This window comes from Stegodyphus dumicola, chromosome X1 (assembly GCF_044657685.1).
Source record: "Stegodyphus dumicola isolate Sdum_Otavi_A_Nest chromosome X1, ASM4465768v1".
Taxonomy (NCBI): Eukaryota; Metazoa; Arthropoda; class Arachnida; order Araneae; family Eresidae; genus Stegodyphus; species Stegodyphus dumicola.
The window spans coordinates 188,964,987-188,990,695 of record NC_140780.1 but is presented as its reverse complement, the minus strand read 5'-3'; the positions used below and the strand labels follow the sequence as shown (position 1 = coordinate 188,990,695).

At 30.6% G+C, this 25,709-nt stretch overlaps 1 protein-coding gene and 1 long non-coding RNA gene across 4 annotated transcripts in view; one reads left to right on the top strand and one right to left on the bottom strand.

The window, feature by feature from the left end:
• The window catches only part of LOC118201201 (guanine nucleotide-exchange factor SEC12), a 142,696-nt gene extending 120,735 nt beyond the window's left edge, over positions 1-21,961 (bottom strand). The window contains exon 1 of one of the 3 annotated variants that reach the window (XM_085807127.1): positions 21,913-21,961. In XM_085807127.1, the coding sequence (XP_085663253.1) occupies positions 21,913-21,945 (33 nt within the window). In that variant the 5' untranslated portion in view covers positions 21,946-21,961. Of the gene's footprint in view, positions 1-1,134; positions 1,639-21,912 lie in introns of those variants that run through there. The other 2 variants (XM_085807126.1, XM_085807125.1) reach the window with 2 other exon arrangements.
• Positions 7,871-9,877, top strand: LOC146993375 (uncharacterized). Its single transcript, XR_015038449.1, has 2 exons — positions 7,871-8,102; positions 8,963-9,877. It is a non-coding gene; the product is annotated as an uncharacterized LOC146993375 (long non-coding RNA).
• Positions 21,962-25,709: the final 3,748 nt, after the last annotated feature.

The following is a 25,709-nucleotide window of genomic DNA, read 5'->3' as shown; positions in this document are numbered from 1 at the left end:
TACTAAGTAAACCTTTATTTACACACCAGTCAATTAAAGCTCTTTTCCCGTTTCGCTCCAAATCGTACAGAAACTACAAATTAATCTTACTACATTCGGCCATTCTACCATCTAAAGAATTAAACCAACACACACCACAAAAATGCTTACAAAACATCCCATGATTCAAAATTTCCCAGATTCATGCACCCGATTACGTCACAATAGGGTTTCCATACCATTCAACTACTCAGGCTACCATAAATGAAACAACTTGGCAATAAATCAAACAACAACTTCGCCATAATACACGGGGTACGTTAAAGTCTACTCTACCCGATAATTTTCAGTGGTGTTAAAACTGCAGTTAACATGTGCACTAGTGCTTCTAAAGCCTTTCAAACATTTTCAAGGCAGAACTAAGTGAAACAACCAGCAATATTTTAGTTTCCTAAAATGAAGGCTACTGATAAGGAAAGTAAATGATAATTTTACTTCAAGATTAATGTAAACGACAAAACATATTTTTAAAATCTGTCTTGAAGTAATATCGGCTTTTGGCAACATTCTTCAGAAAAAATATAAAAATATAACTTGGGGAAGGGAATTTCACAATTCATTAAAAAAAAAAAAATTGGGGAGGGGGGCTAGATATGGCTCAATTGCTAATTATTTCATTGCTAACCACCAGAATATCAAATCTGAAATAAAATATATACTAAACTATGACACTGAACAGTGAAACAACACTTTTCAGTCTTTTGTACTGTTAAGATCAAAATTCTTTCAACACAATATTTTCAACTCCGTGTATTATCAATGGATAGCCTAAACAATAGACGAAAACCCAGCATTTCCCTGTTTTAAAATATATCTTTATACTGTTACACAATGCAATCGTATATGGTCATTAGATGAAGAAAATAAAAACACATTTCTTAGTACTAAGTTTAATATAACATAATTTGATGACTACTACTAAATCTTTTAACAAAACACAATACTCTTCTGCATTTTAATACAAGCATAAAACATCGGTAAATGCCGCAATATAAAGCAACTTATATTTCAAATAATTTGCTTAGACCACATATCAGATACAAAACAGATACTATAGTTTCCAATTTATCACGAAAGAACGCAAAATATACTCACAATTACATTTAAAATCCCACTTTTTCCATTTCCGCCGCCTCCAGCAACTAGGACGTGGCGTTCAGATAGAGAACGTACACCATACAGAGGAAAATTTACCCTAGCAAGTAACTCATTTTGTTTCTTCGATGACAGCATTTCAAATTGTTAAACAAATAACATCCTTAACAGAATGAAAAATAAGTTAAATTTTGGACTGCACTCTCAACGTGTATTTCCGTAACCGATTGTTTTCAAGGTTTCGGTTTGAAAAAACGAAGACAGTATTGCGATACTAAAAAAAAGAATGAAAAGCATACACAAGTGCAAGCGTACACATATGCGGATATCAATTTACTAACACAGCTTCATCTGCTGACAGATTCTATAAAACAACCATCTGGTACTGAGATATGAGGTATACTTGTCGTGGCACAAGATACACCACAAACAATGCAGAGAATCATCGTTATGGTGTTGCCAAACTGTAAAAAACACCAAGTGAAAATTCCGTCCACTGAACGAAGAGTGTTTTCGATGTAAACAACAAATAATTCAACCGGAACCGTGAACTCAACTTCCGGTATGCGTATTTCCAAACCCTACCCCACTTTTCGAATTTTTGACGTCACGGAAATATCGACTAGTTTCACCTGGCAAGACGCCTACCCCACTTTTGACTACTACGGCGTAGTGCTGTAGAAGTAACGAGAAATTGTGTACCCGTATGTATTCGTTACTCGGTGAACCAGTACTTGTTACTATCGTATCGTGACTCGTTACTTTCGGTAAAATCCATCGGTATTCGTATCCTGAGCCTATTTTATCGGTATACGGCTCTAGGGATCGGTATACGGCCCTATGCGATAGGGAGTTTTACGTCGTATTTTTGGATGGAAATAATTCACCTCTTTTTGTTGTGTCACAAAAGTCAGAAGTCAGAAGCGCCTACGGAAGGCCATCAGGAAAATAGGAAAAAATAAAATAATAAATAAATAAATAAAATAAATATTACAATAATAACATTAATTAGTAATTAAAATAATAAAAAATTACTTAGTAAAAAACTTATTAAAATAATAAAAAATAGTGATTAAAATAATGAATAATTAAAGTAACATAATAATTAGCAACTGAAATATAAAATACTTATAAGTAAAATTTAACAAAAATGTAAAGACAAATAAAAATTAAAATAATTCTTAAATTTATGATGAATAGTTAAATTATAAAGTAAAATACCAGACCTTGTCTTATTGGCTTAGTACCTTTTTGTCCTTTCTCATTTCATTCCAGCTCCAAAAAGTGTCATTTCGTTCGCTGCCTTTCCCCCACCAATTTCCTCTTTCCCGTTTTATCCGCTGTTTGAAAAATAGGTGTTTACTTTACGATAAGACGAACGTCTGTTTACTTCAATTAAAATGGTTTAGAAGAGATGACTGTTTCTACTTCGACTTAGCTTTTGATTTCTAATACTATTTATTATTTTATGCAGACGAATTATGCTGAGCAGAAGAATGAATTTCAGGCGTGTTCAGAAGGTGTTGTATCTAAATATAACAACATTTTTGTTATATTGTATCCATTTTTTTAATTTCACACATTTCTAAAGCAACAGAACCACGGTATCACTATTTTGGCACACACACACCAAAAACATGTATAATTAACATTAATGTTACATTCCTTATTAAAAGCAATGGGTCCTCTTTAAATGCAACCATTCATGCTTTTTAGAGGATTTTACATGGTGTGGTCTTAAAAAGGTGATGTTCACTACTAGTGTTTGTTTATGTTCACAAAAATACAGATCTCTTAGAATGTGACCTCTTAGAAATGTCGTAATTAGATGATTTGCTATAATTATTTTCTAATAGATAACGGAATTAATGTAATTTAATGTCAATAACTCGAAGAAGCAAGTTTAAATACGGTGCAACAAAAATACAGAAGTATTTTAAATGACGAAAATATTCATATTTTGTCAATGTCAAATTTTAAAAAGAATTAATTTTGGACAAATTATGAAATCTAACTTTTAATGTTGTCTTCTGGTTCCTATATTTATATCTGGCAAAGTTTTATACTCGTTATGAAAAATAAAAATACAAGAAGTTTGAGTCTCGTAGACAGAGATTGACCGGGAAATTTAATTTCAAAATTTGCAGTATTTGATGCCATTTGTAACTTGCCTTCGGGTATCGCTTAATTAAGTTAGAATAATTCGAGGAAATAAGTTTAAATGAAGTGCAGCAAAAATAAGCATAATTTAAAAAGTTATGCGGTATCCATATCAAATTTCACTATGACAATAAAACTTTCCCAAATACAAATAAAGAAACTAGGTTGGTGTTGGTGTATTTAATTATGGCAAAGCACACTAGGGCTATCTGCCTAAAGGGGGGATGCCTTCGTGGAGGACTTTCTAAGGGAAATGGCTGATATACACTTTACACAGGGGGAAAACCACGAAAACACCCATGCAGCCAGCCCGTTCGCGGGATTCGAACCTCAGACCGAACTACCAGTGTTCAACAACGTTACCGCTGGACCGCTGGTGGGCTAAAGAAACTGGGAGGCGGCATTAAAGATTAGATTTCGTTATTTGTTGGTTATTCGTTAATTCGTTTGCTGCTTCTCTCCATTCCTTTCATCAGAACCGCTAATGACGAAAGGGTGAATTTCTAGTAGAGCATGTATATTAATGTTCATTATACATTTGTCACATTTTTGCTTTCTTTCAAAACAGCGATAATGTGTTTCTAAACAGCGATAATCTTGTTTTATAAATTAATAAAATGGACCGTATGTTATAAAAACCTAATTATATTCAGATACACACCTTTTGCACATGTTTGAAATCCATTATTCTAATCAGAATGTCTACAGAAAATATTGAACAAATATTAGAAATCAAAAGCTAAGTGAGAATGAAGTAGTAAGAGTCATATCGTCTAACCTGTTTTAATTGAAGAAAACAGGTGCTTGCTTTATCGTAAAGTGAACACCTATTTTGCAAACAGCGAAGAGCCCATCAGCGCTCGAGTGGTAAAGTCGCTGAAAACTAATAGTGCGTTCCGGAGTTCAATTCCCGGCTAACGGCTGGCTGCACAGGCGTTTTCGTGGCTTTCCCCATGTGTAAATTGCATATAAGCAAGTTTCCTTTAAAATTCCTCCACGAAGACATCCCTTCCCTTAGGCAATAGCTCTACTGTGCATTGCCGTAACCAAATAATCCGAAACCGAAAAAAAAGGGAATTGGTGGGGGGAGGCAGCGACGAAACGTCGTTTTAGAAGAATAGGCTACATAACCAAATTTCTATCTATACTCTGGTAAAATAATAAAAGCCAAGTAACTTACTTAGTGATAAATAAGTAAAATAAAAACCAAGGCTTTTATTTTCGCCTTACTTGGCTTTTATTTTATATTTATATATATATATGTGTGTGTACTTTACATTTAATTATAAGGATATATATATATATGTGTATGTATTTTACATTTAATTATAATTTCTTTAAAATATACATATTTACGTTTTGTAGTATTACCGATTGCAATAAAAAGGGAGGTGCACATCTAGATGTTATAACAGGCCCATATACAAAATTTCAACGTTCTAGAACTAATCGTTTTTGAGTTATGCGAAATGCATATATACGTACTTACACATCACGAAAAAATCCCTTTCAAGTATCAACTTAGAGTCATAATCATTAGTCATAAATATCAGCTTAGAGTAAATGGGATTACATTTAACAATCCGTTTCTGGGGGGAAAAAAAAAATGTGTTTGTACGTACAGACGTCATCCAAAAAAAATAATTCACATGGATTCTGTAATCGTCAAAAATGGATATTTCCGTTGAAATATGATACCCAAAAATTTTGCTCGATTACAATACTTACTTCCTTTTTATTTCGTACAAGGAAGTAAAGAACTTATATTAACCTACATATTCTTATTTAAACAATACCTAAGTGCAGTATATAAATATTTCAACTCAATAAAATCTCCCAATGGCACGCTCAAGAAAGAAATCAATAATCATCTAAATTTTCAAATTACAAACATAATATGCACTATAAATCTAAATGTGAAAAGCAAATACAAAATAACGCTTCACGCTATCAAAATTGATCATTTTCTTAAATATCAACAACTAAACAATATTTCAACTAAAACACATAATGTAAACAAGAGTTTGCCCGATGAGTTAACCAAAAAAATTCGAAATTATCAATGAAAAATGTGGCACACGGGTATTGTTAGCAAATGTATCATTCGAACATAGAAATCGCTTCATTCGTATTCGCATCATACGTATTCGAATAACAACCGCATCATTCGTACTCGAATAAACCGCATCATACGACAGATGCGAGTAACGAAATGAATTTGTGAGTACCGAAACGGTACTTCGAGTCAACCGATGTACCCGTTACTCGGTAACGAATACATGCAATTTGCTCCAGCTCTACTACGCATGGAGGTAGAAAGTAAGATGGAGTCGCCCTAAACTAAGGCTCCTATATACCAGGCTGAATCATCAGGCATTCGCAAGGTTCTTTAATATACTAAGGTTAGGCCAGGAACGGAAAAAGCGTGCCATTGGTTGCTGGCAGTGACGTCACCCGGGAGACAAGACGCATCGGCCGACGCGTCTGCTACATGATTTTGGTAATGGAAAAAATGTAAACTAAAGCAAAATGATCATTTTACATGTGGTAGATACACCGGAAATACCGGATATATACTTTCCGATTAAGTATTTAGTTAAAGAAAATGTTTATTTTATGCACAGAATTCGTACGAATGCTGAAAATAATTGTAAACATTAAATTCTTTTCGTAAAGCAAAGCATTAGAAAATGAAAAACGATATTTAAGTTAATTAAGGGAAATAAATATTGTAAAACAAGGTATTTTTCAATATTTTTTTGTAGTATTGTTTGCACTAAATAAATCTTGTTGAACAGAACACATCATGGCATAACTGCTAAGACCATGGTAAAAACATAATCAAAAAGTATTATTCTATTTATTTTCATTGCTCATGCACTTTTTTTAATACAAATGAACTTTGACATTCCATGAGAAATATATGATCGTGATTTTCAGTTTAAATTACATATCTCAAGCAAAAATATATATAAAAAGATTTGACTTAACAAATTCATATTTAAATACCATAAAATTCTACAAATTTCTTAATATCCGTCATTATACTTTTAAATAGTATACTTATCACATTCTTTTTAAAGTGAAAAGTCACTTCATACTGATTCACTTCAGATTTTAGCAGAAGTGCGTATATTTTCAGTATAATCTAAAAGTACTCTTATAATCCCTTACACTCCCAAGATTTCTATATAACATTTATCCTGACGTGATTATTTGCTATAGTAAATAATCTTCGATATTGGCATCCTATTCTTCCTTCCATACATTAAAAATGGAACAATTAAAATACATTTTCTTACACATATACGCACAATAATAATAATAATAAACTTGCCTTACATCTTAGTTTCGGCCCACCAGCGGCCGAGCGGTAAAGTCGCTGAACACTGGGTAGTTCGGTTCGAATCCCGCAAACGGGCTGGCTGCATGGGTGTTTTCGTGGTTTTCCCCATGTGTAACGTGTATACGAGCCAGTTTCCCTTAGAAAGTCCTCCACGAACGCATCACGCCTATTACGCAGATAGCCCTAGTGTGCTTTGCCATAATTAAATACACCACCACATCTTAATTTCAATTCAGTCTGTACACAAATTAAATATTTTTAATCACTAATGTATTTTTATTAGCTTGTTTCTTAAAATACTTTTGTTATACTCGAAATATGTGTTCAATATTGAATTATTTTTCTTTCTCTTATAATTAAAAACAAGTTATATGGAATCAAAATTAAAACATATGCAGCAGTTAAATAACACTAAACAGAATATCTTACTTTCTCTTTCGCTATTTGTATTCTAGCATTATACACAGATTTGTTTTCCTTCAGGTTCAAGCATGTGTAAGTTATATCAATTAAATTACATCACACATACCTGTATGCATCAGTTAAATAACACTGAAGGAAATATGTCACTCACTCATTCAATGTTTGCACCATAGTGTGGTCGAGAAATTGTCCTTTCCTCACGGTGAGGCATGTATCAGTTTACTTAGTTCGCAAAGCTTAACCCAGACGCTGCTTCAATACATAGAGTTACGTTTGGGATGTAAAGAAAGTAACCAAAACATGTGAATGAAGTTGGATACGCAAATTTATTAACTAATCATTTAGGTACTCAGTATTGGTAAACATGAGAGTGAGTTTAAATATCTCACTACGATGTAAGTCTCATACACAAAATGAAGATTATGATAAAAAATGATTTAAAATGAGAAATTTTTCAATTTAAATGTAAAATGGCAGTAAAATGAAAAATAAATGTAAAATTACATCACAGTTATGTATGAAATTTACATAAATTCATTAAAAAAATAGTTATTTTATCTGGTTGTAAAGAGTGTTTTCCGCCAAAAAACGTATTAACGTGTATAATTCTGACACAACGCTATAGCACAATTTGCCACTTCCGCTTAGGTATAATAGCAAATTAACAACACAAATCAAATCAAACTGTTGATGCAACGAAAGTAAACAAACGCCAAGAACTAACGCTGTCACCCACATGACGTCATGCGTATGTGGCATAACTTTCTCCCTGCACTGCGCATCGCTCTTGGGCCCCCCCTGAGGCATTCGCGCTCCCAAGTGGGAGATTTAATGGCGGCTGTGTAGTTGCGGTGCAACAATTTTTTGTGTTTTTTTTTTGTGTAAAATGGGCGGATGTACAGCTATTACTTGTTCAAATCATTCACGGAAAGGTCATACATTGGTAAAATTTCCTAAAAATGGAGAAAGAAGAAAAATATGGGTAAATAATTGCCGAAGAGACAATTGGAAACCTGGTCCAGGCGCTGAACTTTGCTTAGTAAGTATAATGTTAATTACGCCTTCATTTAGAGTTTATATCTTCTCTGATGTTTATAATGTGCAAGTAAAGTGAAATTCTTGTGTACAATAACCTGAGTATCTGCTAATTTCTGTAATAATAGCTATAATTAAATTAATCTAGGGTTAATGTACCCGTCGCCAAACATCGCCAATGTAGATGTTTTGAATGTGGAAAAGAAATTTCTCTTCTAATATAAAGCGCGGATTTTGTTTTCCTGTGCTAATTGTGGAATTTATACTAATGTAACATGAAAATCATTAGCATATTGAAATTTATTAAAAAATAAATAATAATTTGGAAAGTCAAGATAAAATCTGAATGTTTGCTAAAGATATATGTAACATTATACTATAGTTGCAATATCGTTGGAATGATATATAATTTTTTCTTTATTTTATAATCACTATTGTTAAAAAGTTAGATGAGTTGTTTATGCACGGTGCCCACTACTGTTTCTTGGTTAAAATAACTTCCAGAATTTTGACATTGACATCTGAAGTCAACAGAATAAATTGAATAGTGTGAGACAAAATATATATAATCTGACTTCAATAATTGCAAGGATTGTGCAAGTTTATTTATAATCACAGTATTATACAATTTGGCAATGGAGTAAAGATTTAGAAATGAATGCAGAACATTCAAATTAGTATTTTCTTGTTTTTAATATATAGAAATATAGTCTATTTTCCAGTATAAAAGTTTTACTTAAAAGTATGGGAAAGCAGATTTGTTTCATGCATGATCTTTATAATACTGGTATGAAATGAATGAATTTTAATCTGTAAACAATTTTTTGTTAATATTGAAATGCATTTCTTTGGGTACATTTTTAGGCACTTGTGGATCACGTCAGACAACACGCAATAGAAAAAAGATGTCCGTGTGCATAAATTTTCCCATTGCGTTACTTCATTTTATCTAAATTTCAAGGATAATTCTTTTCATTTTTATATGGCATGTTATCAGTATAAAGGCTAGTGAAAATAAATTGGTATGTGTATCTGTTTTTGAAGTGTAATGCTTAAATAAAAAGATGGTGTGTGTTTCTTCATTTAAACAAAATTTCAAGGATAGTATTTTTCAGTGTTGTACTGTTTGTTATTTCTCAATGTAAAGGGTAACAAGGGGAAAAAAAACTGGTATGGTATATCTGTTTTTTAAGCATGATAATTTTATTTATTTCTTTAGTGATGCATATATATAGAGAGAAGGTGTTTGGTCCAACTGAAGTTATAATAAATCTAATTTTACCCTCCCCTCAGGTGTAGAAAATTTTCAAGTGCAGAAAGTTTATTTGCAGAATTAATTCATTTCTGATAAACTTATTATCATTAATTTTTTATATAACATGTTATTAAGTTACACATTTGACTACTGTGTAATAAAATTGTATTTAGGGCAAAAAATTAACTATAATTTTGCATCTGGTGACTAATATCATATGCTTCTAAAAATATTACTTTAACTTTTTCCATAATTTTTGTATTTCAGGAACATGAAACTGTTATTTTGATATACTTAAATAATAAAAGTGTGTATCTGAATCAATTAATGGATACAGATATTTTACAGTTATTTTTAGAAGATATTTGCCATATTGCTTTTAATAATTCATAAAGTATGTTAAAATATAGGTAAATAATTTGGATGAGAATTCAAATTTAGGGTTTAAAATATAGTGAATCATAAGACTAAATGATTTTTATTGTCATGATTTGCCTGGGCTTAAGAATGTACTTTTCGCCCGGTGGAAATTGTCATCAAACTGTCCTGAACAGGCTTTTTGTTGATAATAACTTCCAGGCTTATCAGTACCTCCTTTTGAGTGGAGGGTATGCAAATATAGTACCCAATTTAAATTACATTGTGATTGTAATAATATTGTGGTATGAAATAAGTGATTATAATTACAATTTAGGTAATTGCATTGTAATTATATTACATTGTATCTGTGAACTCTTAATTTCATTACTTTATGCAATTATATTGTAAGTGCATAATCTAATTGCAATAATATAATCTATTCGCAATTACAAAATAATTATAAATGCAGTTACATCTTAAATAGAGGCCATTTTAATACTTTTAAATTTTCGCAAGATAACTTCCCATTAAGGTTCATTTGGAGGAAACTATGCAAATACTAAAAAAGAAGTTATGCTAAATTTACATATTTTGTACAGTACTTTCTTATTATAATGCTGTTCAATATATTTTCAATACTTTTGTAAATTTAACGACATTCTTTGCAATCACTGTGGTGCTTTAAAAAGAAGTTTCTTAGTTATGCTTTCTAATAAGAATGGGTTTAAAATTAAATATTATGTATAATAACTAGCAGTTAAAAAATCTTGACTGCATGAAAATGCTGTTGCTGTGTAAAATAAAAAATAAGCTTTCTTTTATGCTTTGAAATGAATTACATGTGGTTAAGTCGTCCTTTTACAATTTAAGAATGTGATTAACACACATTCTTAAATTGGACAGGTTTTATCTAAATTATTAGTATAAAATATATAAACTATAAATTATTTTGTAACATAACTCAAATTACAAAATTAATTCTATATACGTTCAAAGTTATTATCTTTTATGGAATAACTGTTTTTTTAATTTAGGTAAAAATTGGATTTTTAGAAGTATTACAAGTACAATGCAACACAAAGGTGATCTGATTGAAGAAGAAGGACTTTTTATTACGGTTTCTAGTTCGTATTTATATTACATTTGATGAAAAGCATCCAAAACACAGAATGCAGTACTTTCTTCTTCCATATATGTTATGAAATATTTCACACATTTAAAAGAAAGTGTTTCTTCAGAATCTTGCACAATTATTTCCATATACCTCAGACTTAAATGACAACATATTCTTAAGTTATTTTTTTAGTATGAATTTACAGTGTTTTTATGGAAATTTTTGTTAAAATGTCATTAAGATAAAGTTATTTGCACACTCTACGCTTTAACTATCTCCCCATTTGACACTATTGAAAGTTTTTATTCATATCTTATTTATTATAGTCTGCTAACGAAACTGAAACATCTAAAGAATAAGTTATTTTGAATATGTTTACAAAATATACGCGAAATTTTTATTTAGGTGAAAACGTCTATATACTATTCGAGAATTAATAAATTATCCGAAAAGTTTATATGCGCTGAATGCCGCGCGTCTATAAAATAAATCTTTAAAAAAACAGCAGACATTCAGCCAGCGTGTGCGATAAACGCGCCAAAATTGGCAGCGCGTTCACTCCCTCGCCAAGAGAGAAAAGTTGGTGATTCAGCCTGGTTTAGAGGAGCCTTACCCTAAACAAGTTTCTCCGTACCCTGCTCTGAAGCACCGGCGATCCCTACGTGGTGACCAAAACATTGGGTCATTTACCATTGAGTTCTATGGGATTTGACGCGTTCGGGTGTAAATATTTTGTAATTACGTCGCAAATATACATATAAATGTATATATTTTCTTTTTCTACAACACTTCAGAGTCCTAAGTATGTGAAAACAACATATTTTTAAACAACATTTCATTCTGAATGGAATTAAATGCTATACTTTTCACAGGACAGTTTTCTCAGGATGGTTTAATTTGAATGAAATATTTTCACAAGTTTTCGTTAATTACATTAGAAAAAAAATTAAGGTAATTCGATTTTATTCGGTTAAGGTACAAAAATTAAGATCAAAGTTTATTGTATTATTAATATTAAAATTATGCATTATTTCTTTTCTATTTATAGAGCTTCTTCCTAAAATACTTTCTTAAATATGACATGATTTTTGGCTTCTTTTAAATCGAAAAATGTAAGTCAATTTATAATTAGTGCTCTATTCGGTTCATTTTAAATTAGAGAATTATTAGGAATTAGCGAAATACTTTAAATAAGTATTTCGCTAATTCCTAATAATTAAATAGGTATTGAATAGTATTTGACTATAAATAGTATAAATAGGTATTAAATAGTACTCTGAACATTTCTGAAAGGGAATAAAATAAGTTTTTTTTTTTTTTTTTTTTTTTTTTTTTTTTAAGTATTATTTAAAACTTGTAACTGAGTTATTATAAAATGTAAAGGGAATAATTCTTTTAATTATCAGATTTTTTTTTTTTTTTTTACCCTTCATTTCAACAATACATATTCCAAAACTCTAGTACGTTCTTAAGTGCGCATCTCATAGCATTTGCTTTACAATACCTTTTAACAGATTGCTTTCCAATACAAACAATTCTTGCTTAAATAGTTTTATAACGTATTTGTCAACAGGATTTCAATTTATGTTTACAATTCAATATTAAGGTTATTATATATTTAGATAACATTTATAATCATTATAAATTAGGTGCATTTAATCATTAAATTTCTTCACAGTACTTTCACAGTTGTTTATAAGTGAATAAATTCTTCATTTCAAATACATTTATAAATAATTTAATGAATAATTAAGTATTTTGTCAAAGGCAGATGCATGCTTTTTGCAAGCACATGCATAAATACCCATACATATTTCCTATTTATCATTTCCGGCATGTGCAAATCTTTAATTTCTGTGCATTCACTATATTTTTCGTGTAAAGTAATTTACACTAATTTAGCATACACCCGAAAGTTTTACATAAAAAATATATATGAATATAATTTGAATGAAAATTATAAGTATTATTTTTAATACCCACTCAATGGTCAGTTTTTCTTCAAAATTCCTCCACGATGGCATCTCTCTCTTTAGGCAGATAGCCCTTGCATGCGTTACTCTATTTAATAAAAATTTAATCTGACCTATGTGCCTAATTACAAATATTTTAACATACATAATTTTATATTTACATTTAGCCATCAAGTTTCAAACTTTTCAAATCTTCTAGAAAATAAATTTTGGCAGATCTCTTTTAGCAATTTTCTTAAAATCTATATTTTTGTAGTGCAACAGCTTAGAATTTTATAAAACAAATTCATAATCAAAATCGCTGTTGTTAGTTATCGAAAAATAACCAAGATGTGATTTTTGCGTAAATGTCAGTAAACTATACAAATTGCTATTATCTATCACACTATGAATGTTTCTTTCATGCGAGAGTGTCCCTTTTTCGATTTCTATGGAACTGTCGTGTGTCGAAATACTATCAGAATCTTGTCAAGCGAGCTTCTGAATGTAAACAAAGAACACCCCGTCTGGTGACCCAAGCTTCAAAGCAATGCTTCACTTCTAATGCGGAATTGGCCCCTCCTCCCTCTCCTACCTCCATGCTACTACGGCGCGCTTTCGAAAGAATTGTGCTGCTAAATAGTGTGTTTAGGTGCTAATTGTGAGATTTTTGCAATTTAAATTATTATGAGTGGGAATTTACACAAAATCTTTAGTGAATGGTTATTGTTTATCGCCGTAGTGTATTTGAGGAAGGAGGAGAATAATTCGAAAAATCTGGAAGGTGATACTCGGCAATAAATGTGCTGCATTTCATCGCAAAATTCAGCGACGCCAGTAAAACAAACGAAAGTGTTCGAAAAACTTATCCACATCTGAAGCCACTATACAAAAATTGTATGTGTGCCAATACAGCAATTTAAATTTAAAAAAAAAAAACGCAGAAAACTTCAGATCAAGGAATAAGAAAGAATTGCAGTGCCTCTATGTGCTTAAAAACTACGAAGCATTCTGCAGACTTTCGTGCCAAAATCAAGGTTGACAAATAGATTAATGCATTTTATTGTTTCTTTTAGTGTATATATTTCAAAATTATTAAAATAACTTGAACAGTTGTTTAATTGCTTAAAACAGCAATAAACTTCATTTATAAAGATATACAAGGAACTTCATAATTCTCTGGTGAACAACTGAAATTTACTAAATTACCTAACTTTATAACATTAAATATCTTCGTAACTGTGTTATTATGCTCTGTTGTATAAAAGCTTAACTACTTCTACAAGCTAACTACTAACTAAAAGCTTAGCTACTTACTATTCATTTGTTATACATTAAAATATTTTCTGATTTATTTACTAAATGCGTAATCAATTATCAGGATTACTAAATGTATTAAGAATTTCCATACATGCTTGTGCAGTGTGAATGCATGTTTGTGTAATGAACTTTGATTTTCATGAACGAAAAAGAAATACAATCTCTGAATAAGTACTTTTTTGTTTTCCTGTTCCTGTGTTTAACTGTAAAAGTAAATTCACTTCAAGTATGTGTCTGTGCAATTTTGATGATGTAAATGCTGAAATGTATGTATAGTAAAAACTCAACAACAACACAAAAAAAAAAAAAAAAAAAAAAAAATATCCAAAAAGCTCTTGAAATTTTGGATAGCCAAGCATATAAAAAATGAAATTTTGTAATAAGTGAATGGAAGAATAAACTACTAGTCTAAAATCATAAAAACAGTTCATCTTATTTGTATCAACTTGACTATCAAAAGCCAATATTTAATATTATGCACGATTTTGAAAAAAATGTATGCTGCTGATCTTTGGAATATGATAACGGGTGATTTTTACAATGGTTGTTATGTGGATTAAGACTGCAAGTTGAGACTAATATGAACAATAGTAATCTGAAAATTTGAAGTAGTAATTTCATATCCAACAATCTCTGCCAAATAACTTCTATGTTTTAAGTAATTAAAAAATATATTTTTAACCACTTATTATTAATTTTATAAAGTACATTCTATAAGTTAAATTTTATTTACTTTCATCTATTTTTAATGTTTGCCATTATAAATTTCATGCTATGTACTTTTTTAAGATTTCATAGTTGCTAATTAAACTTCCTTTACAATTTATTTAGTTATTCTATACATACATTTATATTTTATGTAAGAAAGGGATTTATGTGCAACACATATACAGTGAAAATCATTTAACACAAAACTGAGGCGACTGAAATATTTTTTTGTGTTAAAGAATATTGAAAGGGAAAAAAAAAAGCATATATTCAACAAAATTAAGCTTATTAAAGTATATTTTATTTACATAGATATGTATATATGCATGTATTTAATAAAAACAATGAAACAAAAACATCCACAAGAACTTAATGGAATTTACAAAATTTTCAAGTTTTTGAAAAACAAAACATTTATTGAGTTTTGGAAAAATAATCTGATATTTTTCTTTGCATTGTCTTTTTTAGCATCAAATTGTTCATTGTCAAACATTTTGTTATTCATTTCACCATTGGAATGTGCGTCTAAATAACTGTCCATACTTTTTATGATATTCCTCATTTCGGATGATGTGGGAACAGGAACTGCATTCATTTTATTATCGTCATCAGAATCTGCATCAGTGATATCTTTTTAGCTTTGAACAAATTCCAAAATAACTTTATCTGCCATAATTGGGGCTGTACACACATTATCATAAACTACTGCAACGAATTCTTCCGATAGTACAGTAGGACAGTTCATTAATACAGAAACTTTCTCAAACATTTCATTAAATGTCAGCTCAGTTTCAATATCCTACTTCTCCATTTCTTTCGGCGCCTAAGAATCTGATACTTTTGAGAAATGGTGTAATGAAAATAATTTTCATTCATCCTTGGAGTCGCTGAATTCTATGCAGTGCAACATATGAGCCAAACTCACTAATTTTTACTCACACTGCCATGTACTCATCACTGAATTCCAAAGCTAACTGATGAGAGATGAGATGTTTGTGTGGCGCTTGTAGACGTGGAAGGCAAAAGTACCGTAGATAAACAAAACTGGCTCGTGTCACAGACAAATTAGCCTCTTTTCAAGACAAATTAGCCTCTCTTCTCAAAGACAAATTAGCCTCTTTTCTACGAAACATGTGAAACCATCTCTCTTTCATTTCACATCCCGCTTAAATCTCACCAGCGATACCAGTGTTTTCTGTATTTTGTTCATTTCCAGAAAGGATACCTTTTCGTGTTAAGAGAAACAAAATGCATGAAAATACATAATAGTTTGTCAGGACCATTGCATAATTTCGTGTTAATTGATATTTTGCGTTAAACGTATTCCACTGTATACAGATGTGTTTGGACTATGTATATACAAATAATTTTTTAAAAGGAAAATTTATAATCCTTCCAAAAATTTTTGTGCATTATGCTGCTAAAAATTGATTAGTAAATATATAAAGAAAGAAATTTAGAACCAATTTTTCAGGAAGAATAAAAATTGAAATTCAAATTAACTTGATAAAATCCTGTTTAGACTAGTAAAATCTTTTTAAATTGGAAGATATTTATAATGATTTTACTTCCCCCCTCCCATTTTCCTTTGCTACTGCTGTTTGATAAGAGGTTCTAGTAAAGTTTTGTGTTTAAATTTTGAGCTTTCAAAGATTTTCCACTGCAGGATTTTAATTTTTTCGGGCATGTTTTCTTTCTTTTTTTTTTATTACGTTCTTTTTAGATTAGAAAAATATTTTTAAATCGGAAGATATATTCAATGATTTTCCTTTGCTTTGAGGAGGACTAGAATTTTTTGGTGAACTATTAAGATAAAAAATATATTGAAATGGTTCATCAGCTGATTCTGGATACAGAAAAGCAAGGATTTTGTTTTAGAAGGGGAAATGTAATTAAATTCGACATACCTCCTCTTGACGATATTATGTTAAAGTTGGTTGGATTCCTCACCTTTCTTGTTCTTTTATACTACTTTTTTGGTTTTTCTTGTGATGGTTTATTTTAACACGTTGACTGCCATGGGGGTTACCGGTGACCTGCACTCGACTTGGCTACAGCGCCGTGGGTGCCACTGGCAACGCGACCGATAGTAAAATACATAATTAGAATAAATATTGATACTGATAAATTTTTAAATAGTACCATTGTTACTATAATGGTTTGAAGAATAATAAATAGTAAAAATTTAAATTATAAATCACAAAAATGGTCTATAGATGTTTGGAGGTCGTTGGTGACCCCCAGCATGAAGCACAATTATATAACATTATGTTCTGTAGATAATATTTCGACATAATAAATATCGCATAACAAAAATTTCAAGTTGGCATCATGCGCAAATCACGTAAAATGCACGCGGCAGTCAACGTGTTACTTTTTACATTTTAAATTATTCTTGTTCCACATTTATAGGATTTTATGAAGATCATTTGAACTTAAATTTTTTAGTCTTTGTGAAAAGTTGTTTCTAAATTTCTTTATGTACTATATATAAGAACTCGTAGAAAAAACTTATTTATTTATCCCAAATTTTCATTTTGAAACATTTTAGTACATGCTTTTCCTCAATATTTTAAAAGTTGATTTTTTGTTGAACTGAAATATGTAATATGGAAAAATTCCATCAAAAACATAACTCAGAATCAAAACAGGAGATAAATAGAGATAATAATAATGTGGGATATTTGATTCTCTCCCCCTAATAGTCATTTGAAACATTTTAGCATGTTTTTCCATTCAGCTGAAACAGTAAAAATATAGAAAATTTCCCCCAGAAACATAATTCAGCTGAGAAACAAAACAGGCAAAAAATTGGGTTGGTGTCAGGAAACTGATTGGTCTAAAACAGGGCTTCTTAAACTTTTTTTCAGTCGTGACCCTTTTTTATCATAGATTTTTTCACGATCCCAAAATATTTATGAAAATTTTGTGGGACCCCATAAGCATTGCAAAAATCTGACACACACACGAGTGAAACTGTCAATTTTTTCACTTGTATTGTAAGATAGTATTGCAGTTTTAGGTCATTATCTTTAATTTCTCATTTTAAGACATAGAACAATGTGAAAATTTTAATTAATTAACAAACGAAATGACAGCATCACGTGCAAAGCAAGTAAAATGAACATTTATATTATAAACAGAATGCGTTGAAACATTTTTATTTTTCTCTTTGTCTGTATTGTCTTATCTCTATCTATTTTCAGATACATTGTGTAAAAATATTGGGTAATTGTAAAATTATTATATTAAGTTTAAGAAATACCAAAACTACTAAAATTTTTTGCGAACCCCTGCTGTAGATGGGGGTTGCGATCTACAGTTTAAGAAAGTCTGGTCTAAAATAACGTTACAATATTTGATTTTGTTGGAATATTGGATAACTGAGGCCACAGCCAGTGCAGTTATGGCAGGTATGCAAATTTTGGAATTTACAGAAATATCAAGTAGCAAAATTTTTTGAATTTAGGAGTGGAAAAGGTTTTAGAATTTAGGACCCACAGAGATTGCATAGCTCAACAAAATGTACCTGCTGAAGCTAGGACTCCAGTGCATGGTTATATTCTTATAAAGAGTGTATGCCTGAATGCAAAGATGCATTTTGAGTCATCATCGCTAGGTCACCAGCCTACACAGCATTGTGTGATACACCATTCAGGTAAATAAGAAATAAAATTGACTGCACTTTAGTTAAATAACCTAACTCATTCCTTGTAAGTATTATGCAAGAGTATTGTAATTGTTGAATAAGAATACAACACTTGCTTTCTGTTCATCTGAAATGGGATAGATATTCTAGCAGTTATTCCAGCAGAAGTTTGCAAGAACGGATCATTCTGTATTTAGTTAGATAATCAAAATACACGAGCTATGAACATAACATATTAAACCGTAATTCACTTTTCACATTGGACAGCCAATGTTTATCAATTTTCACATAAGTTGTACTTTCCCGTAAATTTGAAAATATTGTATTCTGGTCTGTTGAAGACAAGCCTGAAATCATTGTTTTTTCCAAAATGCAATTGATAACTTGTTTTTTTACAAAATTTTAACCTGGGAGTCATGAACAAATTTGCGGGGGGTCACCAAATTCAAAGAAATTTATTTGACAATAAAAGATATACGGAATTTGAAGAGAATTTTGGATGTTTTTTAACATTTGCCAGGAATTTTAAATTAAACATTTCCATATTTTAACTCTGATTTTATTGCTTTCCACTTGATTTATGTGTTATGTTTGATGATTTCCAAACAGCTCGAATCAAATTTCAAAGCAACTGCATACGCGCAGCTAAGATTTAGTTTTTTCAGCTATCTTAATAGTGTCTTGCGGGCAATTTGTAATTATAATACGCATCATTTACAAGCTATGTTTCTTATTTCTAATCAAATTTGTTGTCAAGTAAGCATATAACATTTCCTAAGCATTGGAAAATTCAGTAGTGTTTCAAAGGATAATAAAAACAATTTTGTTTTCATTGCAATTTTGTTCATGATGGTTAAATGGCCCAAAATCTCTTGTAAGAGAAATGGGATGGATGCACCAACATCAAATAAACTTAGAGAAAAACTATTAATGTAAATGCAAACTAAAATGTAACCATTGGCTCTCTTTCTACTTCTAAAAAAAAAAAAAAAAAAAAAAAATTGAGTAAATATAAAGAAGAGTTTATTTTATACTGTTTTACATGTTGCATTATCAATGGGAAAAGAATATCCATTGTGTGTTAAATGTAGTGAAAACTTGGCCCATGGAAAGCATGAAACCTGCGAAATTAAAAATATATTTAGAAACAGTACTTTTCCCGTTTTGCCGTCGCAAACAATAAAGTCGCCAACAATGGTACTACTGATGCCAAACGGAATATCTTCGCTGCCAACGTTTTACGCCTCATATTCGAAACAAGTCGCAGCCATTTCTTATCATATTGTTTCTTTCAATACTGGCATACAACTACATAGATTTTTTACAAGATAATTAAAATTTATGCCCCAAGACCATTTGCGGTAATTAAGACAATTAGACTGCAATCACACCACTCACCCGAAGGCAAAAATATAGAAAAGGCAAAATCAAGGGTTAAATTCATCAATTCTAATGAGAATGCAGTAGCGAAGTAAAGCACTGCGGTTTTACATAATTTCTGAGTAAGCTATTTGTATGAATTGAAATAATTCTTACATTTAAACTTGTATTCCAAATTAAGATTTAACTTGAAATTAATGTAGATAATTACTGAGAGAATTAGATTTTTGTAGCGTAGTTTACGTGAGATGAGATCATGTGGTGTTATGTGATACGAACCGGCGAATCAGGATGTTGAACCATGAAAACATAGTAAATTCTTAATGTCTTTTTACAAATTTATTATCTTTCTTTATTGGCTTTTTACAAAATTTTAAAAGATATTAAAATGTTTATGCCTTCAAAATAAAAAATTCTTAGAACTAACATTTGTTAACATTTTTTATATGTATACTGTACGTTGTCGCCAACAAAGTCTGCTTAATGAGATTTGCGCCGGCGAAACAAACTCGGAAACTAAACATAAGATTTAGTAAATAAATCTGAAGAATTTTTTGTAAGGAATGAGCTGAGAGCATGAAAAATTAAAAGGTATTTTTGAGAAAATATACAACAGTTCCTGAGAAGGCTTTACAGGCATCCTTAAAAGTTTCATATTTAATTGCAAAAAATTAAAAACCTAATACAATTGGAGAATCGCTCATTCTTCCTTCAGCAATTAAAATGACATCATTTATGCATGCAGAAAAATATAGGAACGATTTAAAGACAATAGCATTAAAAAAAGATACCGTTTCTCACCAAAATTTTGTCATATCAGACACTATAGAATACAAAATCCAACCTTTACTATAAAACTTGATGAAACTACCGACATTACTAAAATGTTTCAATTCATCGTTTATGTCAGATATGTTTTTGAAAACGATGCAGTAGAATATTTTTTATGTTGTAATATTTGGGAAGGAAAAGCAACTGGAGAGAAAATATTTGAAATTATTAACATACATTTTGAAACAAATAATCTTACCTAGACACACTGTGTCGCAGTTTGTACTAATGTAAGCTTTTAAAACTAAGCCAATACTTTGGCAAGGAGAATTGAACAAAAGATGTGACCCATTTTGCCTTTGGTATTTTCAATTCCAATGTATCTCTAAATGAAAAAGAACAATTAATTGATATTTTAAGTGACGGAATACTGTGTGTTAAGTCTCTAACTTGCCAAAAATTTTAGTTGATTGGAAACTAATATGCCGATTTAAAAGGAATGAAAGTAAATTATTACGTTTCTTACATAAAATTGTACAGTAAACCTTTAGCTTATATTTAAAAATTCTAAAATGCTTATGTTACATTTTTCTGTTATATAAGCATTGAAAGTGGATTTCTCGCTGAAATATAAATAATTTTGCTATTGAATTAACATGGAGAAATTTTTATTGAAATATTTTTTCTCTGTGACATTACTTGCATCTACTACAAAATAAAGATTACAGAACTGTTTTTAAAACATTTTGAATTCGTTGTTATATTGACCTATGAAGCATTAGATTAGTGAGTTTTTATTACATTATTGACAAATATAGTTTTTAAACAATCAAAAAATTTTCAGCGGAGGTAATTATTTGTCAAATATGAATGTGTTTTCAAAGAGGAAATAAATAATAAGTGATAAAAAGAAAATTCAGTTAGAACATTTACATCTCTAAAAAAGTAATTTGCTTTGATTTAATCTTTATAATACAATTTATTTTAAAATGATAAGGAAAAATCCAATGTGAAAGGTTATGCGAAGATTACGATGTACCTAGAGTATTCAGCATTTCGTATAATCCTATAACCAGATAATAATAATATTAAAATAAATTTTATCTGAATGAAATTTTGGGAAATTTTCCGTAACCGGCCCTTGGCTATTTTTGGCCGCCATCTTGGATTTCAAAAACGCGCCTCTTGGCGCGTTTTTGAAATCCAAGATGGCGGCCAAAATTGTTTTCCCTGTCCGAGGGAAATCGGACAGGGAAACAACTCTGACCTACCAAACCTGGAAAGAACAAGAAAAAACGAACTTACCGAATTTATGGTGCCATCCTGAAGGCTACTCATCGCTGTTCCTTCAGATATCTATCAGGATACCTGCAAATAATAAGAAAAACAAAATATAATATTTTTTTGCTGAGCACAAGTTTAAGAAATATTAAATGAAATTGTTTAAATTACATTAAATACAACTGCTTAGCAGAAATGCAAATTATAAAATATATATATATATATAATATTTTTTTGCTGGGCAAAAGTTTAAGAAATAATAAACGAAATTGCTTAAATTACATTAAATACAACTGCTTAATATTTTCAAATATGCGATTATAAAAAAAAATATATATATAATATTTTTTTGCTGGGCAAAAGTTTAAGAAATAATAAACGAAATTGCTTAAATTACATTAAATACAACTACTTAATGTTTTCAAATATACGATTTGCAGAAATCAGCTTTACAAAATAATTTCATGCTTTAAAATTAAAAGAAATATCTATCATAAAATTAATCAAGAAACCTACTCTTTTATAAATACATAAACTATTTTTATAAATCTAGAAATACTTAAAAACGCTTAAAACATACAGTAAAAGCAAAAAAAAATTCTCAGTATCGTAAGTAAGGGATAAGTTAAGTAATCGTTTTAAACTACGAATTTACTTTATTCTCGTTATCATCCTCTGACAATATATGAAATTAAATTTAATTTATATCATAATATATATAAATAATAATATTAAATTGCATTAATAACAAATTAGCACTTACTTTGTCAGACAGACAGACAAAGTAGACAGATGTCTCGTTTTGCACCCGCTAAGTCTTTCTGCACCGATGGGCGAAAAATCAAGCATAGGTGCGAAGGAAAGTTATATAAAAAGAGGGGCAATTTCGTATTTGAGGAGAGTAAAAAGGAACTTCGTACAGCTTGTACGAGTTCAAAACGCCAGGAAGAAAAGATGGGACAAAATAAAATTTAAAATAAATGGCCCAAAAATAATAGAGGGAAAAAGAAGAAAAAAAAAAAAAAAGGGCCTATAGAAAGAAAAGGAAAAGAAGTAGAAAATATCCTAAAATACGATTGTGTCCATGAGTGTAGTTAAAAGGAGAAGAAACTGTCTTCATTTACAATAAATAGCGTCTCACAGGTGTGTTTGTGTAGTGAGTGTGTTTGGTAATGGTGAATAGATGTGTTACTGGGGAAAAAACAAATATTGACGGTGTTAAAATGCTTCGTATCAAGGTATTTAGCATGGAATATAAAGTAATATGTACGCTTGCATCCTGAGATATCAACAAAGGTCATCAAACAAAAGTATATATTAATTTAACCAAAGTAACTTATGCTACTTTCATTCTCAACATTTTCATACATTTTTCAAAAAGCAGCAGCGGACTAACAACATAGAACCATATACAATACAAGACCACAACCGCATACACCCAAATAAATAAATAAATAAATAAATAAATAAAATAAATATATATATATACATATATATATATATTTATGTGTGCAAATTACTGAGTATATGTATTAAAAACACAAATTAAACAGTATTTATTAATTTAGCTATCATAATTTATTACAGGATACACTTACTTTGTTGGCGCCCAAAGTTACGGTTACTAGTTACGGTTGCAGTGAACGATGAACTCGGATCGTTAAGTTAATAATTTTGGCAAAATTTATTAAGAAGTTCTGCAAGTTCTTGTAAATAGAATTATTGAAATTAGAACTGCTATTTATTGCCAATAAACAAATATAAAATTGTTATATAGTATAATTTTTCTTATATTCCTACTCTTATGTTTATTCACAATCTACATTTAATTATATTTAAGGTCTTGTTTTTACAGTTCAGAATGTATAATTAATAATACTGCTTTCTAATTTGATTAAAATAAAATGCAGTAAATTATTTCAAACAGAATGGTATAGGTTATTTCGCTGCAAACAATTATACTAAATATACTTATTTATGTACATTTGAGAATTTAGCGCCGAGCAGTTATTAATCATCCATGATGCTCTTCTGTCTGCCTATTTACAATTCTAAATTACATTTTTGGAAAGAAAAATTAAATTCAAGATTAAAAAAACTTTTTTTTAATGAAAATGTAACTTTTTTAAAAGCTTCATTTATTAGCTAGAATGATTCCAGTTTACTTATCTGTATTATCACAGTGAATCAAATATTATTACTGGCTTATCAAACATTAATAACAGTATAAATAGAGCTTTGGCCCGATTGAATAAACGTAAGAAGACCAGCTAACAAAACTTGTAGCCGCATAATAGGGTTTTAAAAACGATGTTTGAAATTTCAGCTAATTTCTGTAATGCATCCCCGTCATTAACTCCACATGGATTGCCAAATATTTACAAAGGCACCTTCAATTTCGTAGCTTAATAGTAGCTACTTTTGCAGTTATTCCAGCAAGCCCTACATCAGAAACAACAGCCATTTAATGCACATTGGTCTCAAGTGTCTTTCCAGTGCAGGATTTACGTATAAGCTACACATATAAGCTACTATTATATATAGCTTAGGGCCCCCACTTTCTTCGCCCCCCTAAAATTAAAATATAGTATAACAGACTTATAAAGGGCCCTATATTTCAAACAGCCTAGAGCCTTATCAAGTCTAAATCTAGCTTTGTGTCTTCCTCAGAAAGGAATTCGTGCTAAATAATTCATGTGAATATGGGAGCTTCGACAGAGGTTCATCATGCCCCAACCCATTGCTTTACAAAATTTCACTTAATACTCACATGCATGAATGACGTAATGGGCTGGAGCCACTCGGGTTGGAATCATAAACAGTGGCTCAGAGTCATGGGATTATCTTCAGAAATCATGTGAAATCTCGCCTACAAAAATCTTACTCTCCCATCTTGGGTAGTAGTAGGTATAGGCTCAGTAAACAGTCATCCACTTACATATTAAAAATGGCGAAGCGGTGTCACGCAACATGGGACTGAGTAGCAGTGAGTTCATCTGAATCCACAGTCTGCACTGAGATCTAGAAGACCTCTTTATAAGAAAGGAGGAAAACTGAACTTACATAAGTGCATCCTTATGTAAGTTCAATTTTTGTTTTCATTACTGACTAATTAATTAAGCAAAGGATCAAATAAATCTTCGGCACCTTTATGCAAATTCACTTTACTGGACTTTATCATCTATAAATACAGCTTCTAAATTCTAGATCACAAGGGCTCTGTTAAAAGAATCAAGCAAGCCAACTAGATATCTAGTTTTCCTTCAATGAAGATGGTTTGATAAGGAGTACATCATAACTGGGCCGTTCCTAGGCCATTAGATGCCCGAGTACATTCGAGATTGCCGCCCCCAAATTTAAAACAAAATGCTCAATGATTAATAAAATTTATATTTCATACTCACTAAGTACTTACATATGACACATTGTATAACAAGTACTGACATAATATGACAAGTATTTACAATGAATTTGAAATATTTAGGTATCGCGGAAGTCCGGCCGCCCCTGATTTTCGAAGCCCGCTTACTTTTACGCTCTCCACCTTCACTAGGAACGGCCCTGCATCATAAAGATACTTGGACACCTGTGCAAATCGTTGTTCTTTGATAATCCTTGTTACCTAAAGAAATTGTTAGAAATGCGCCTGTCTTGAAGACGAGCGTCCCTGATGAGTATCATTTTCTAACTTCAGAAAAGCACTCTTCATAAAAGTGCATACTTATGTAAGTTAAATTTTTGTTTTCATTACTGACTAGCAGTGGAGTAGCTAGGGTGGGGCAAGGGAGGACATCTATCCCCGGGCGCAGAATTCAGGGGGC